Raw genomic sequence first — 13,125 nt, forward strand, 5'->3', positions numbered from 1 at the left:
GATTAGCATAGTTGATTACGTATGGTGCTAAAGAAGTTCACCATACATACATAAATAAATACGAAAAGGGGTATTAGCGATCCATCGTATTTGCTTCCGAGACCTAACGAGGTCGGACGTGGTCCAGGTTATTTGATCATAGCCACTGCCCTCATAATTTATATTTCAAGTGCTAGAGGCCACGGGCACGAAGATATTGGCAGAGACACACGAACACAGAGGCCGAGTTACCGGGCGGGATGCGACCAGAAAGCCATGTGTGTGCGCGCACTTCCGGGGCCTCCAGCTCACTGCGCTCCTGCTCAAGCCGAGCCTCCAGCTCTCTCTTCTGCTGCTCCAGCTGCTCGAGCAGCAGCAGCTGTTGCCTCTTCTGCTCCTCCAGCAACGACGCCTGAATACCAGCACCATCCGACAACTGAATCGAGGGGGCGAGAGAGTAAATCGTTACGCATCTACCACTTACTGCGGTGATTCAGCCAGCAAGCCAAGAACAAAAATGGACACGTCGCCACACCGAGCGTGCATCACTACGCTCTCCCGAACCTGCTGGTGGCGCTGCGTGGTGGGCATCTGCCTAGTGTCGAGCCGCTCACGTGGGCGGACGATGGAGACCGCCCCGGCCACAACGCTCTCGTCCTCTGCTTCCGTCCACGAGGGCCCCTTCGGCGGATCCACGGGCTGCGTAGGCCCTGCCTGGGCCCGAGAGAGCCACTGCTCGCGCTGGCTGTTGATGCGGCCCAGCAGGCGGCTCAGGGCCTTTTGAGTAGGCCGACGGGGGCCTTCGACGCCCTCTCCTCCTGCATGCGGACCCAACAAGGGCGATTACCTCATTGGGTGTTAAAAATAAATTCCTGCTCAAATGAGAATTGACGCAGTGCGCAGCCCATGAGCTAGTGGTGGAAATTCCACATTTCTATGGCAGGGGCAAGTCTACGTAGAACCGCGGTTCACTTCCTCATGTAGTGGTACCTATTTTAACGACCTCAAAAGGGTGATGGGCCGAGTAAACTCCTAAGCATGATTTTAACTCGAAACCTTCTGATTGCAATCCACTCGCTCTCACAACTGAGCCACTTGGCTGGCACGTGCTCTTCCTAACTTATTGCCGTAAAGCCACAAAGCGACAGAGCAACATTACCCATTACTATGACTACTGCAAACGATGCTCGTCTGTGAAGCAAAGCAACTTCTTGATGGTCTTGCACCACAGCACGAATTAGTAAGAATGTACTCATCATTTGATTTTATCACAGCTCAATGGATGAGCTCGGAAGATTCGGTTAACTAACGATTACCCGTGGGTGAAAAATTTGGGTTGCAGATAAACCATACTTGCGTGAAAAATACATCTTCCTGCGGACTGGTTTAATCATGCGCTGCTCCTGACTTATCCAGGATCAGCGAATTAATTGCCCACGTGACCGAAAACACGTCAGAAAGTAAACTCGTTACCTACATAGGCAATAAAAATAGACGACACCTTCTACATCTTCACCCCCATTCTACATAGGTAAACAGTACATTGTATAGCCTAAATGAATCATTATTGAATTACACCATGTTTTTGTTTCATCTTGGCCACCCTCCCTGTTATTACCGTACCCAGGCTAACCGAGTTGACAGTAGTTACTGACAATGGCACTGGTGATACAGTGCTGGCTGCACCCGCTCGTGCAGCAATGGGTACCTGCAGCCTTGTTGGTCTCAGGATGAGCAGTAGAGGGCCCGGCCGTGGGTTCCTCCTCTTCCTCCCCTACCAGCGCCACCTCAGATTCTAGCTCCGTTTCACGGATGACCAGCCCGCTGTGATCCGGGTGTTCTGCAATATCAACCTCCTCGACCTCCTATCAGGGGCAAGGGGTGATCACGGTCAATGTTGTTGAAGCCATCGCACCTTTCCATTTGAATGTTTCTAAATGTGAAGGGAAAAACCGGAGGACCCGGAGAAAAATCCACATGATCACGGGGAGAACACCCAAACTCCAAATATACAGGCGTCAAGGTCAGGATCGAGCCCACAACCTACTGTATACCAGGTGAGGTAGTGAACATTTCGCCACCATGACTCCATAAAATCGTTAGCCTCAACCATTGGCCATCGACCCCGGCAACAACGTGTCCAGGCCAAGCCCACTTTTCTTGAAACTCAATGTGATGATGTCTTTCACCTGCGTATGTTTTCCGATCCATTTGTTTCTCATTTTCCATCTCAGTGTAATTCCAAGCATACATTTACAGCAGGACTAAAACAATTCACCACCTGTCGATTCAATGAATTGTCACAATCCGTGGTCACCAGTCAATTCAAGAATCGATACTTATTTTAACATTGGGGTAAACAGAGCACCTCAGGGGTCACAAGAACCCATAACAGGGGAATGTACACAAATTGAAAACGAATGGATTTCATCCGAACAATTTGATGCATGCATCGTGCGCATAAGATTCAACTTTAATCAAAGAGTCAATGCGTTAAATTTTGATTTAAAGCTTTCGTGACTGCAGTAATTCATATTCTTAGCTCTTTCGGTAAAGTCACGTTGAAGGGAAACAATAAAGTAATAAAATATATATAAAACAATAAAAATTCTCACGACGTTTCGACCATAACACAAACCGACACACCTGATGGCGACCGTTTGTGTTATGGTTTAAATGTCGTGAGAATTTTTATTGTTTTATATATATATTGTTTCCCTTCAATGTGACTTTACCGAAAGAGCTAAGAATAGTCAATGCGTTGTTACATTGCCGACGATACGACGTCACCTTCACCATCGTCTGGCTTTAGATGTTGCCCTTAGTTGCTGTCCCGATAACTTTCCCTCCACCATCCTGAATGTAAACCTCACGCATCACAAGCTCCTCTCGTTAACTGCCTCTACAATTGCATTCCTACGGCATTCTTAGAAACAAAGTGGATGCTAATAAAGTAAACGTGAATGACAAAGTGGATGCTAATAACAGTTTGCGCTGATGGTGGTAAAGTGTCTTGTGTCTGTGCCAACACAAACGAATTTGTTAAGAACAAGGCAATAAACAAAACACATTCTGAAGCAATGCACATTCATTTCTCCATGCCAATCAAACCGCTAACAATTAGGGACATTGCGACTTGCCTCGTCCTGGGTGCAAACCGACGGTGCTGGTAGAGGGTCTGGGTCTGGGCGCAGGCACGGATCGGCACGCAACCCTGCAACACAAAACAATCCTGTGGTCACATAACTGCAGTGATTCTCAAACTATTTCATTCCAAGGGACTCACTTTCGAGATTGCTCGACCTTTGTTGCACACTGTCGTCCTGGGTGGGTGGTCACAACCAAGGGAGTGGGCTGGATCAGCCACTGAACAGCACGGAGAGTTTGTCTTTCTTAGCTTCTCTAATTAGAAAACTACCGTGGCACACCCGGGACTTTGCCGTGGCACACTGCTTGTGAATCACTACTGGGTTGCCAGTTCACCTTTTAGTTTGAATCAGTGCTGCTTATTCCATTGAAATTGTTTGGAAAATTACAGCACCCACCACCCCTAGGCCAAAGCTGCCGGTGCTGTTGACTCCCTGCTCCTGGGCATGTCCAGGCACAAGATGTGATGATATAATTTCCACTGCTGGATGAAGGCCTCCCAACACCGTGTCAGTTGTTGAGGCTGTTAGTCTCTAACTCACTGCTGTACAAATATAAATAGCAATATGAAAGAATGATCAAACAAACATTGCCTAAACTGTTGAAAATCACAAGCCCAATATGGAACGATCAATCCAATGTTACAGACGTTGCTGCACGGTTCGGTACTTACCCGGGAATGCCTGATGTGTGACGTGTCTGCGCGGCGTGGAGACACTGCTTACAACATATCAGTATCGATGTGTATGCTGTAACATTTTTTTGAGCCTTGGGAAAGCGATTTGAATTTTTTATTTTATGGGCCTTTATTCATTCAGGCCACGGTATATCAATCCACATAATTTCGAGGACATGTTGCACGATGAGGTTCCATGGTATGTGCAATCACAGGACGTTCTCTCTCACTCGCGCCGCCGGCATAGAGGTCCTCGAAGGCTTCCTCCATGTCCCTTTGCTGCTCCTGGCGGATCTCAATGCGCCGGTGGGGTGGGTCAAACAGGCCTGCAGGACAACGTGCCCGCAGACTCTCGGTCAGCCAGGCGGGGTGGCGCACGCCTGCGACCCAGCGCTCCGAAGAAGAGGATTAGTGGATCACGAAGACACCTGTCCAAATCCAAAACCCGCTGGGCTGGTCTGCGATGCGGCCAATAGATGGCAGTACAGCAAGTGGGTTTGTGAATCTGAATGTGCGGACACATTGTAGTATGCGTGGTGCGTTTTCCCCGTTTAAAATTATATAGTTTTTTTTATTTTACCAGGTAAGACCCGCTGAGCTATGTAGCTCTTTTCCAGAAGCGACCGTGCCATAAATGAAAACCCAATTAAGTGGCTTATCACGTAGAAATGTATAGTAGACAAATACTCGAAACGCATGTTACTACATTTTGCCGCCCACATGCAAATGCAATACACTCGTCAACGGAATTGCAAAAAAACATAAATTGGTAAAGAAATTGAATTATTATTTGAGCAAAAAAACACTTTAAAGGAAGACCTTGACATTTTATCTGTAACTTTCTATATTGGTCAAAGCAGGCACAACTAAACTGAATTAAGGTCAAATGTGTGTTGTCCAAACATTCCCATGCAGGACCCTCATAAAAATATAAGGGTCCTATGTAATTAAATAACATATGGACTTTCCTATAAAATTATCTCCTCACTTCAATACAGCAGAATGAACCTGCATTTCATATTCTTGGGTCTTTCGATAAAGTCACGTAGATAGGTTAAAAGAAAACAACAAGAAATAACAAAAAAAACGATGACGTTTCGATCGCAACACAAGCGGTCGTCTTAAGGAACAATGTTATTTTATTTGAACCTATCAACGTGACTTTACCGAAAGACCCAAGAATATGAATTCCTGCAGTCACGAAAGCTTTAAGTCAAGATTGAACCTGCATTTCATGCCTCATTCATGCGAGGGTAACTCCCACTAGCCTAGCGACCTCAACTTTAGACTACAAGCACCGTTTTACCCGTGGTTTAAAGAGGACATGTGAAGATAATGATCAATGCCACTTCTTGCAAAATCTTAACTGAGCTTCTCCTAGGAATAGGTTTTACCCTTTTAACTGGCACAAAAAAAACTGACACCTTTATTCAAGGCATCATGTTTGCAATGACCACAACACAAGCAGTCAAAATGCAAACAAAAAAGACAACTCTGATAATAATATGCACTGTCCTTGAATTATGGCGTCTTCTGGTCCAACACCAATGGAGACTAGGCTCTAAGAAAAGCTGTCTCGGGTGTGGACCAATCAAATTCAAGGACAGTGCATATTATTATCAGAGTTGTCTTTTTGTTTGCATTTTGACTGCTTGTGTTGTGGTCATTGCAAACATGATGCCTTGAATAAAGGTGTCAGTTTTTTGTGCCAGTTAAAAGGGTAAAACCTATTCCTATATCTTGTTTCTGGCAAAGGAGGTCTCATAATGTTAATGCTCACCCCGAGCCCTCAATACTCTGATAGTGCGCTGTTTTTGAGTTGTACGCCTTTTGGCGTCTTCTGGTCCAACACCAATGGAGACTAGGCTCTAAGAAAAGCTGTCTCGGGTGTGGACCAATCAAATTCAAGGACAGTGCATATTATTATCAGAGTTGTCTTTTTTGTTTGCATTTTGACTGCTTGTGTTGTGGTCATTGCAAACATGATGCCTTGAATAAAGGTGTCAGTTTTTTTTGTGCCAGTTAAAAGGGTAAAACCTATTCCTATATCTTGTTTCTGGCAAAGGAGGTCTCATAATGAGCTTCTCCTATTGATGCCCATCATGAGCACTGCATCGACCAAGCCCAAACGGTACCAGTGAGACAAAAACATCAAGTAAATCATTACGCAGAATCGTGGCAATGAATCAAGATCGTTTCGTGTTTAACAAACGCTAGGAGAAGAATGCGCAGCCCACCTGTGGGCAACTGGGACACCGTTTGCCTCCTGCGCCTCCAGTCTCCCTGCTGCTTCACCTCCAGCTCCTGCATCAGCCGGTCTCGGTCCTGCGGGTGAGCAATTAGACGCCCGTGTTTTATCACAGTGTGAAGCTACAAACGAACGAGTACACAAAGACACTTGCACGTCCTATACAAAAGACAAAAGATCCCCCTCCATATAGCCTTAACAGACTGTTGGGGAAAGTGCTGTTAGCGAGTACCTATGAAGGCCGGCACGGCACACGAATGGGTGGGTGGCCAGCATCACGCCTGGCCGCCTTTGTCTCCCCAGTGGTGATGTTTACACACTGCACCAGGTACTAATTTGAGGCAGAGTCGACCTAGGGGAGGCCCAGGACCGGTTCAGATAATCATCGATGGTGTGTGTGTATACACAGCGTGTGTGCACACAGACGACATATGCACACACAGGTGTGCGGGCACACACCTGCTGCAGCAGCACCATGCGCAGGGCATGCGACCCGCGCAACCTCGCCTTCTCCGACTTCTCCTTGGCCTCCCGCTCCGTCTGCTCCTGCAGCGTCCGCAGCCTCTGCTCCTCCTCGGCGGCAGCCGCTCGCGCATTCACCTGCCACGCGGGATAGGTAACGCGAGCACGGTGGACGTCGCCAAATGGGGCATCGCGGGGCAAGCCAATGGTTAAACAATAATCTAAAACTTTTTTTCTTTTACCAGGTAAGGCCCACTGAGCTATATAGTTATTTTTCAGAAGCGACCTGGCTATTACAAATGATAGCCCATTGAAGTGGCTTATCAACATTTGGAAATTTACAGCAGCCAAATGTAGAGGGGAAAAACCAGAGGACCCTCGATAAAAATCCATGCAACCACGGGAAGAACACACAAGTTCCAAATATACACGCGTCAGGGTCGGGATCGAACCTAGGAACTTCTGCATACCAGGTGAGGTAGTTAACATCTCGCCACCGTGGTTATTCTGAACCCCCCCCCCCACCCCCCTGTTACTGACAGAGATTGCAAGAGCTGATGCATGCAAGCTGAGTTGCACAGCGTGTAAAGAATATTCCAACGAAGCGCAAACAAGCGGGAATTGCAGGGCGCACCTGCTGAGTGTCAATCTCGCGGTCGGCGCAAGGCTCCAGCAGGTGGTAATGGGTCTGGGAAAAGCACTCAACGTCGTACATCTTCACCAGTGTGCTCCGCTTCTTCGCAAGCCTCTGCAATGACATCGTGCGCGACTAACTTAACGTCCCGTTGACACGCAGGTTTTGATTAGTCAATATTATGAACTAGTGTAATTGTCTGTCACATATTCAATGACACATTGTATTGAATTTATTTAATCAAAATGTGTCAATGATACATAGTTTTTCAACAGACAATATTATGAATTATAGTTTACATATCAATCGATTGTTATAGTTACGTCTTAATAATAAGTGCGTAATCCTCAAACAGGAGGCGCGTATAGAATAAGAGTTTTAGCAATTAATGAGTGCTTATATTTGTTGGGGTACCAGAGCACATGGAGAACACCCACACATGTGAGGGAGCAACCCAAATATATGGGACAGATGGAGACAAGTCCACACTCGCTGTACATTCTCTTGGCGAATCAGGGTACGACATCTTGATGCGCACGGGAAGAGAGTTTCACAACAATTCTGGATTACAGATGCATGCCAAGAGTGCCTGGCAAAACCTAATTAAGATAACATTTCAGAATTTTAATTCTGACTTGCATTTTGTCCCAATGATATCTGATGTCGTTTCAAATGATACGTTGTATTAAATTGCTGTATTTGGTCGTCAGAATAATTATTCACCAACTGGTGCACTGAAAAAATAATTGGCACATTAAAGATGACAATTTGTTTGGCTGTGTAGGTGGTGGGGAGTCTTTTAAATGATACAAGCTTTGGCAAGATTATTACATGGACTTAACCCAAAATTCAATAATGGATTTCTATGTTCTGTATTGTGAGTCCAAGATTCCTTAAAATTTCCGTTTCGTGTTTTCCTCTCCATTACACTAATGGCGCTGCTGGTGTCGCGTCATGAGAAGTTAACATTTCTCTCCGAAATCCAAACATTACCCCGTCAAGGGACAGGTCCTAGAATAGGACCTCATGGGAATACTTCTAAAGTTTATTCAACGGCCCTCTTTATTTACCCATAACAGGGGCACAACGAATGATTTGTGACTGAAACTGAAACCCTCAAATCTCTATATTTGAGAACCCATTTAATCACGGGCGGCTGAATCTTTGGATTCAAACCCAGGACCACTACGGTGCCAGCTCTGTGCTCCGTGACGTTATTAGCCATCCAATTCATGCAAGCACCTCTCGATTTTTATGACGAGGCAAAAAGTGTAACCTTGAACGTATTCATCTCTTTGAAATAAGGAAAGACGCAGCCCTGCAATTGCCTTGCTCATGCCACTGCCGGCAGAAAGGCCTCATGGCTAGAGAACCCGTCTCGAGGGTAATTTGGTCTCCTCTTCCATGCTGACCAGGCATCTTGGAAAGGTTGGAAGTACTCACACTTAAACCCACCACACACAACCTACCAATCATGTATACAGCTGGGTGAACACAGGCACGGGAGATTGAATAAACCTGCCCATCGTTTCAACTGCCGCAGCAGAGGATCAAACGCTGACCTCTGAATAGCAAGTCCAGTGCGCTCGCTATTATTACACCACAATAACGTCAACATGGGAAGCATAGGGAAAGAAAGAGTTGAGGCTCAGAAAAAACCTCCAGGGGCTCGGGCTGCGGAGGAGGCAGCTTGGCGACAACCGCTGCCCTCTCCCTCTCCACCCCCAGCACCTCTCTCCGCACCCGCAGCAACCTGCACAGCAACATGGACAGCCTCTTAAGACTCACAAGCAAGCCAAACCGCAAACGTCATCATTCGGGGCCATGATTGGATTTTAATTGCTATATTGGTGCATTATTACATGCCTACAAAATACCCTCATGGTCATGAATAGCTGTCAGTTGTGTAATGGGGACAGATTGACTTCACCATGCTGGTCAGAGCAACGTTCGTGACGTGGTGCCTTGGAACTATTCAGATATCGCTCGCCAACAATGTTATTCATAGCTGTTAATAAAACTCAGGTTGCTGGGTACATAGTGCACTGCGTAAACGAGAAATATAATCCTAAATTGAATGCCGTTAAACCATTGTCGATCCACTGCTGGACGATGGCCTTACCACGTTGTGCGTGTCGCGGTAGTTATTTAACCACACTTCACCACACCGGTCAGTGTTGGGTGAAAGCATAGGACAGTACAACAAGGGTTTTGGTACAGTGCCCTCTGCTGACAACATAGTCCCACAGCAGCCTGAAGCACCTGCTTTATACACAAGTTGGCCGCCCATGCAAGCTCTATCCAGGCTCAACCCGACTTAGCTTCCAATATATGATGATAAATCGGGTTCATTCCATGTGATTTGATCAAAGGCCCTGAATCACAACATATCGTCAAAACACAGTGGTGGTAGGCGAATCATAACACCATATCGGCTACAGCCCACGGAGGTGAGGGGGGTAGGGGGGTGAGCGGTAGTATAGCGTTTAGCGCGCTGTGCTACCAACCTGACGACCCGAATTCGATTCCCGCTCACAGCCAAAACCAGTGACCATTAATCTTAACCGTTAATGGGCCTCCCCTAGGTAAACTCAGCCTCAAATTAGTACCTGGTACAGTGTGTAAACATCACCACTGGGGAGACAAAGGCGGCCGGCCGTGGTGTTGGCCACCCACCCCCTCATGTGCCGTGCCGGCCTTCATAGGTGCTACTCGCTAACAGCACTTGCCCCAACAGTCTGTTCAGGCTATACGGGGGATAATTGCCTTTGGGGGGGGGGGTGAGGGTGAGTGAGGGTGAGGGGGGGTGCCACACCTGTTGCTCTCGTTGCTTTGCCGCTCTCTCTGCACTCTGAGTTCTCGCAGAGCTCCGCGGTGCCGCTCCACTGCACGGCTCTGCTGCTCCGCCACCGCCGACGCCATCGCCGCCAGGTCCGGCTCCTAGCGACAACGCGGCGTCGCTCGATAAAATATAAAAACAACTTTTACCTTATTCTCCAGAGTAATAGACGCACCGGAAAGTAAAACGTACCCCTCCCTGAATTAACAACATTTATACGGGTAAATACGACGCAGGTAAAAGGGGACTGACATTACAGAGACTATGAGAACTTCGGTCATAGGTACAATTTTTTTTTTTATAATTAGACAATGCGCGTCAATTGCGAAAAAAAACTGGCCATGTAATAAAAAAAATATAGCTAGACTGCAGGACCATGAGATTGCGCTGCCTAAGAGATGCCTTAATTCGGCAGTGGATGGACTAAACAAATGTTTTCAATAGAGGCCGACCGAAACTGAATTTCTGGTCTTGGCCAAAACCGAAAGTTAAAAATTTATACTCTTTGGTTTTATTCGGTAAAGTCACGGAGATAAAATAAAACAAAATAAAAGAAAATTTTTTTGTTTATTTTATCTACGTGACTTTACCGAATAAAACCAAAGAGTATGAATCATTGCAGACACGAAAGCTTCAAATCTAGAGTTAAAAATTTACTTTCGGCCGAAACCGAAAGTAAACCGAAAGTTAACTTTTTGGCTTCGGCCGAAACAGAAACTATACCGAAAGAGGCCATTGCCAACTTTCGGCGCCGAAGCCGAATTTCGGTCGGCCTCTAGACGCGTCACAGACTCGCACGCACGCACACACACCCAAGCCCCCTCCTGCTGTGTGGAACCCATGTGGAGGAGGAGGTGGGGTGGGATGGGGTGGTGGGAGGGTTGAATTGGATCATTGGAGGGGTGGGTGGGTTGGTGTGTGTGTGGCTGGTGGGCAGATGAATGAGCGTGCGCGCGCGTATGCACACTGTTGGCATTAGCACGCTGCTATAATCTGCTCAGTGTGCTGTGCGTGCGCACGTCTGTGTGCTGTGCGTGCGCCCGCCTGTGTGTGGTGCGTGCCTCGAGCTGCCTGTGAGAGCCCAGCCTCTGAGCCGCTCAAATAAAAGTGCTCCTGGTGGACTGCTGCTGTAAGTGCTGGCTACGTGTGCTGCTTGCTGCTGCTGCTCGCTAGTTTGGTGATTTTGGGGGGGGGGAAGTGATTTTTTTCTTATTCTTCTCCATCGTCTGTCTTATCCCCCCCACCACCACCACACCCCTCTCACCCCCATCCTTGCTTGAGTGTGCGTGTGTGCGCTGCTTGCGATCGCCGGAGAGAGTGAGGAGCGTCTGCCATCAACCGCCGCCGCCGCTGCCCGGAGTCGCATGCGTGCGTGTAGTTTAGAGGCCGACCGAAACCAGACCGAAAGTTAAGAATTGACTTTCGGCCGAAACCGAAAGTAAAAAATCTACTTTCAGCCAAAACCAAAACTATGCCGAAAGAGGCCATTTGCCAACATTCGGCGCCGAAACCGAATTTCGGTCAGCCTCTAGTTTTCAAGTCCATGTGGATACCCAGAACGGAGTTCTACTCGGAGTTCTACTCATATATATGCTGTGCGTCACCCTCGCCTCCGATTAGCATGGTTGGCTACGTACGGTGCAATATAAGTTCAACGTACATACAACATACATACACAACCCAGCGGTGGCTAATAAACCAGGCACTGTGATCTATGTTGGTGGACCTCAACGGGCTCCGCAATCCACCAGAAAGCTATGACGAACTTTTAACCAGATTTAACCCTGCAATATTCTATGGACATACAGTACTACTGCCATCTATTGGTAGATTTTTTTAATGTATTAATTCTTAGGGATTTTTATTTGCCGTTAACAAAAACTATAAGATGCTTATGCTATTCTGTTTTTTATTTGTCCTAAATTCCACCGTAAATAATGTTCAATTCCCACGTGGATTGCTATCCACGTATTGGTCATTGCTGCTGCTTTGCCGTCTGGAATACTCTTCCTTCCGATATTTGGAAGCCACTGGAGCTGTGCACTTTTAAATTATCTAGATTGAAAACTCATTTCTTTAGAACTGCTTTTTGTGTTTAGTGTTGTTGTCCTTCCACGGCACCTCCGGTTAGCACGGGTGGCTGCGTATGATGCAAAAGAAGTTCAACGTATGTACATAACCCATATTGCTCCAAAGCAACATGCAAGAATTAGCGACGACTATTTTGTGACCAAGTAACATTTCGGTCCACACCAATAACATTCCTTCCAGTAAAACCCTCACGTGAGAGCGAGTGCAGAGGGCACAGTTTACATTCTCTTTGGCGTGGCGGTGGCCCTCCCCGATGGCGTCGACGTTGGCCGCGTAAATGCGCTCCAGCACTCGGGCCCTCTCCCTCTGCGCACGGTGCCACTCGACGCACAGCTCCTCAGTGAGCTGCTGCACCTGCTGCTCATGGCTCTGCTTCACATCCTCGCGCACCCGGCTCGCGATCCTCCGCTCTTGCTCCCGGACCTGCAACGCCAAGCGGAAGTGCCGCATTCTCACGAGTGGAAGTGCGCTCCCGTGTTCACTACAAATTGTGTGGCCACTGGAACGTTCTTTTTTAAGTTCTCAGGAAAGAAAAGGTTCCCCCCCCGAGCCCCGGCTCGGTGCACCTGCGGCAAAGCGAGAGTTGCCGTGCAGCATAAGGATGGCTCACCTGCTGCAGCCTCAGCTTCCTGCGTCTCTCGTACTCGGCCTTCATCAGCAGCGCCTCCTCGTTTGGGCTCAATCGGAGCTTCCGCGACCGCGCCACTTTACGCTTCATTTCTGTAACAAGCGCATTTTCCCGAATTGATAAGTGCAACAATGCTCATGTGTGCATAATCATGATTTTACGTTCATGTTTAGTACAACCACAAAAATGTAATTAGTGTGTACAATCTGCTATGACATATCATCCACAAACGTGGACTGCAACAGCCAAACACTTAATAAAGACTGACAAGTGTGCAAAGATGCATGCTTGAAATTACATCGTGAGACATGGAAAAAAGCCCACATGGATTGAGAACATACGCAGGTTAATGACGTCGTTTACACTGAAGGGATGATAGCAAATGGAAAAAAAATGATGGTGTGGCAATTAAAGGAATGAA

At 47.2% G+C, this 13,125-nt stretch overlaps 1 protein-coding gene across 4 annotated transcripts in view; it reads right to left on the minus strand.

Moving 5' to 3' along the window:
* The window catches only part of LOC116952619 (uncharacterized), a 41,106-nt gene that overhangs the window by 24,085 nt on the left and 3,896 nt on the right, over positions 1-13,125 (minus strand). For 3 of the 4 annotated variants that reach the window (XM_032972155.2, XM_032972152.2, XM_032972153.2), the window contains exons 2-13: positions 12,687-12,796; positions 12,299-12,499; positions 9,962-10,086; positions 8,806-8,899; positions 7,147-7,260; positions 6,510-6,650; positions 6,040-6,127; positions 4,033-4,128; positions 3,120-3,193; positions 1,688-1,844; positions 544-797; positions 232-415 (exon numbers count right to left, since the gene is read on the minus strand). In XM_032972155.2, the coding sequence (XP_032828046.2) occupies positions 232-415; positions 544-797; positions 1,688-1,844; positions 3,120-3,193; positions 4,033-4,128; positions 6,040-6,127; positions 6,510-6,650; positions 7,147-7,260; positions 8,806-8,899; positions 9,962-10,086; positions 12,299-12,499; positions 12,687-12,794 (1,636 nt within the window). In that variant the 5' untranslated portion in view covers positions 12,795-12,796. The remainder of the gene's footprint in view (positions 1-231; positions 416-543; positions 798-1,687; positions 1,845-3,119; positions 3,194-4,032; positions 4,129-6,039; positions 6,128-6,509; positions 6,651-7,146; positions 7,261-8,805; positions 8,900-9,961; positions 10,087-12,298; positions 12,500-12,686; positions 12,797-13,125) is intronic. The other variant, XM_032972156.2, reaches the window with a different exon arrangement.

This window comes from Petromyzon marinus, chromosome 47, assembly GCF_048934315.1.
Source record: "Petromyzon marinus isolate PM22_M1 ecotype Great Lakes invasive population chromosome 47, UKy_Petmar_22M1.pri1.0, whole genome shotgun sequence".
NCBI lineage: Eukaryota > Metazoa > Chordata > Hyperoartia > Petromyzontiformes > Petromyzontidae > Petromyzon > Petromyzon marinus.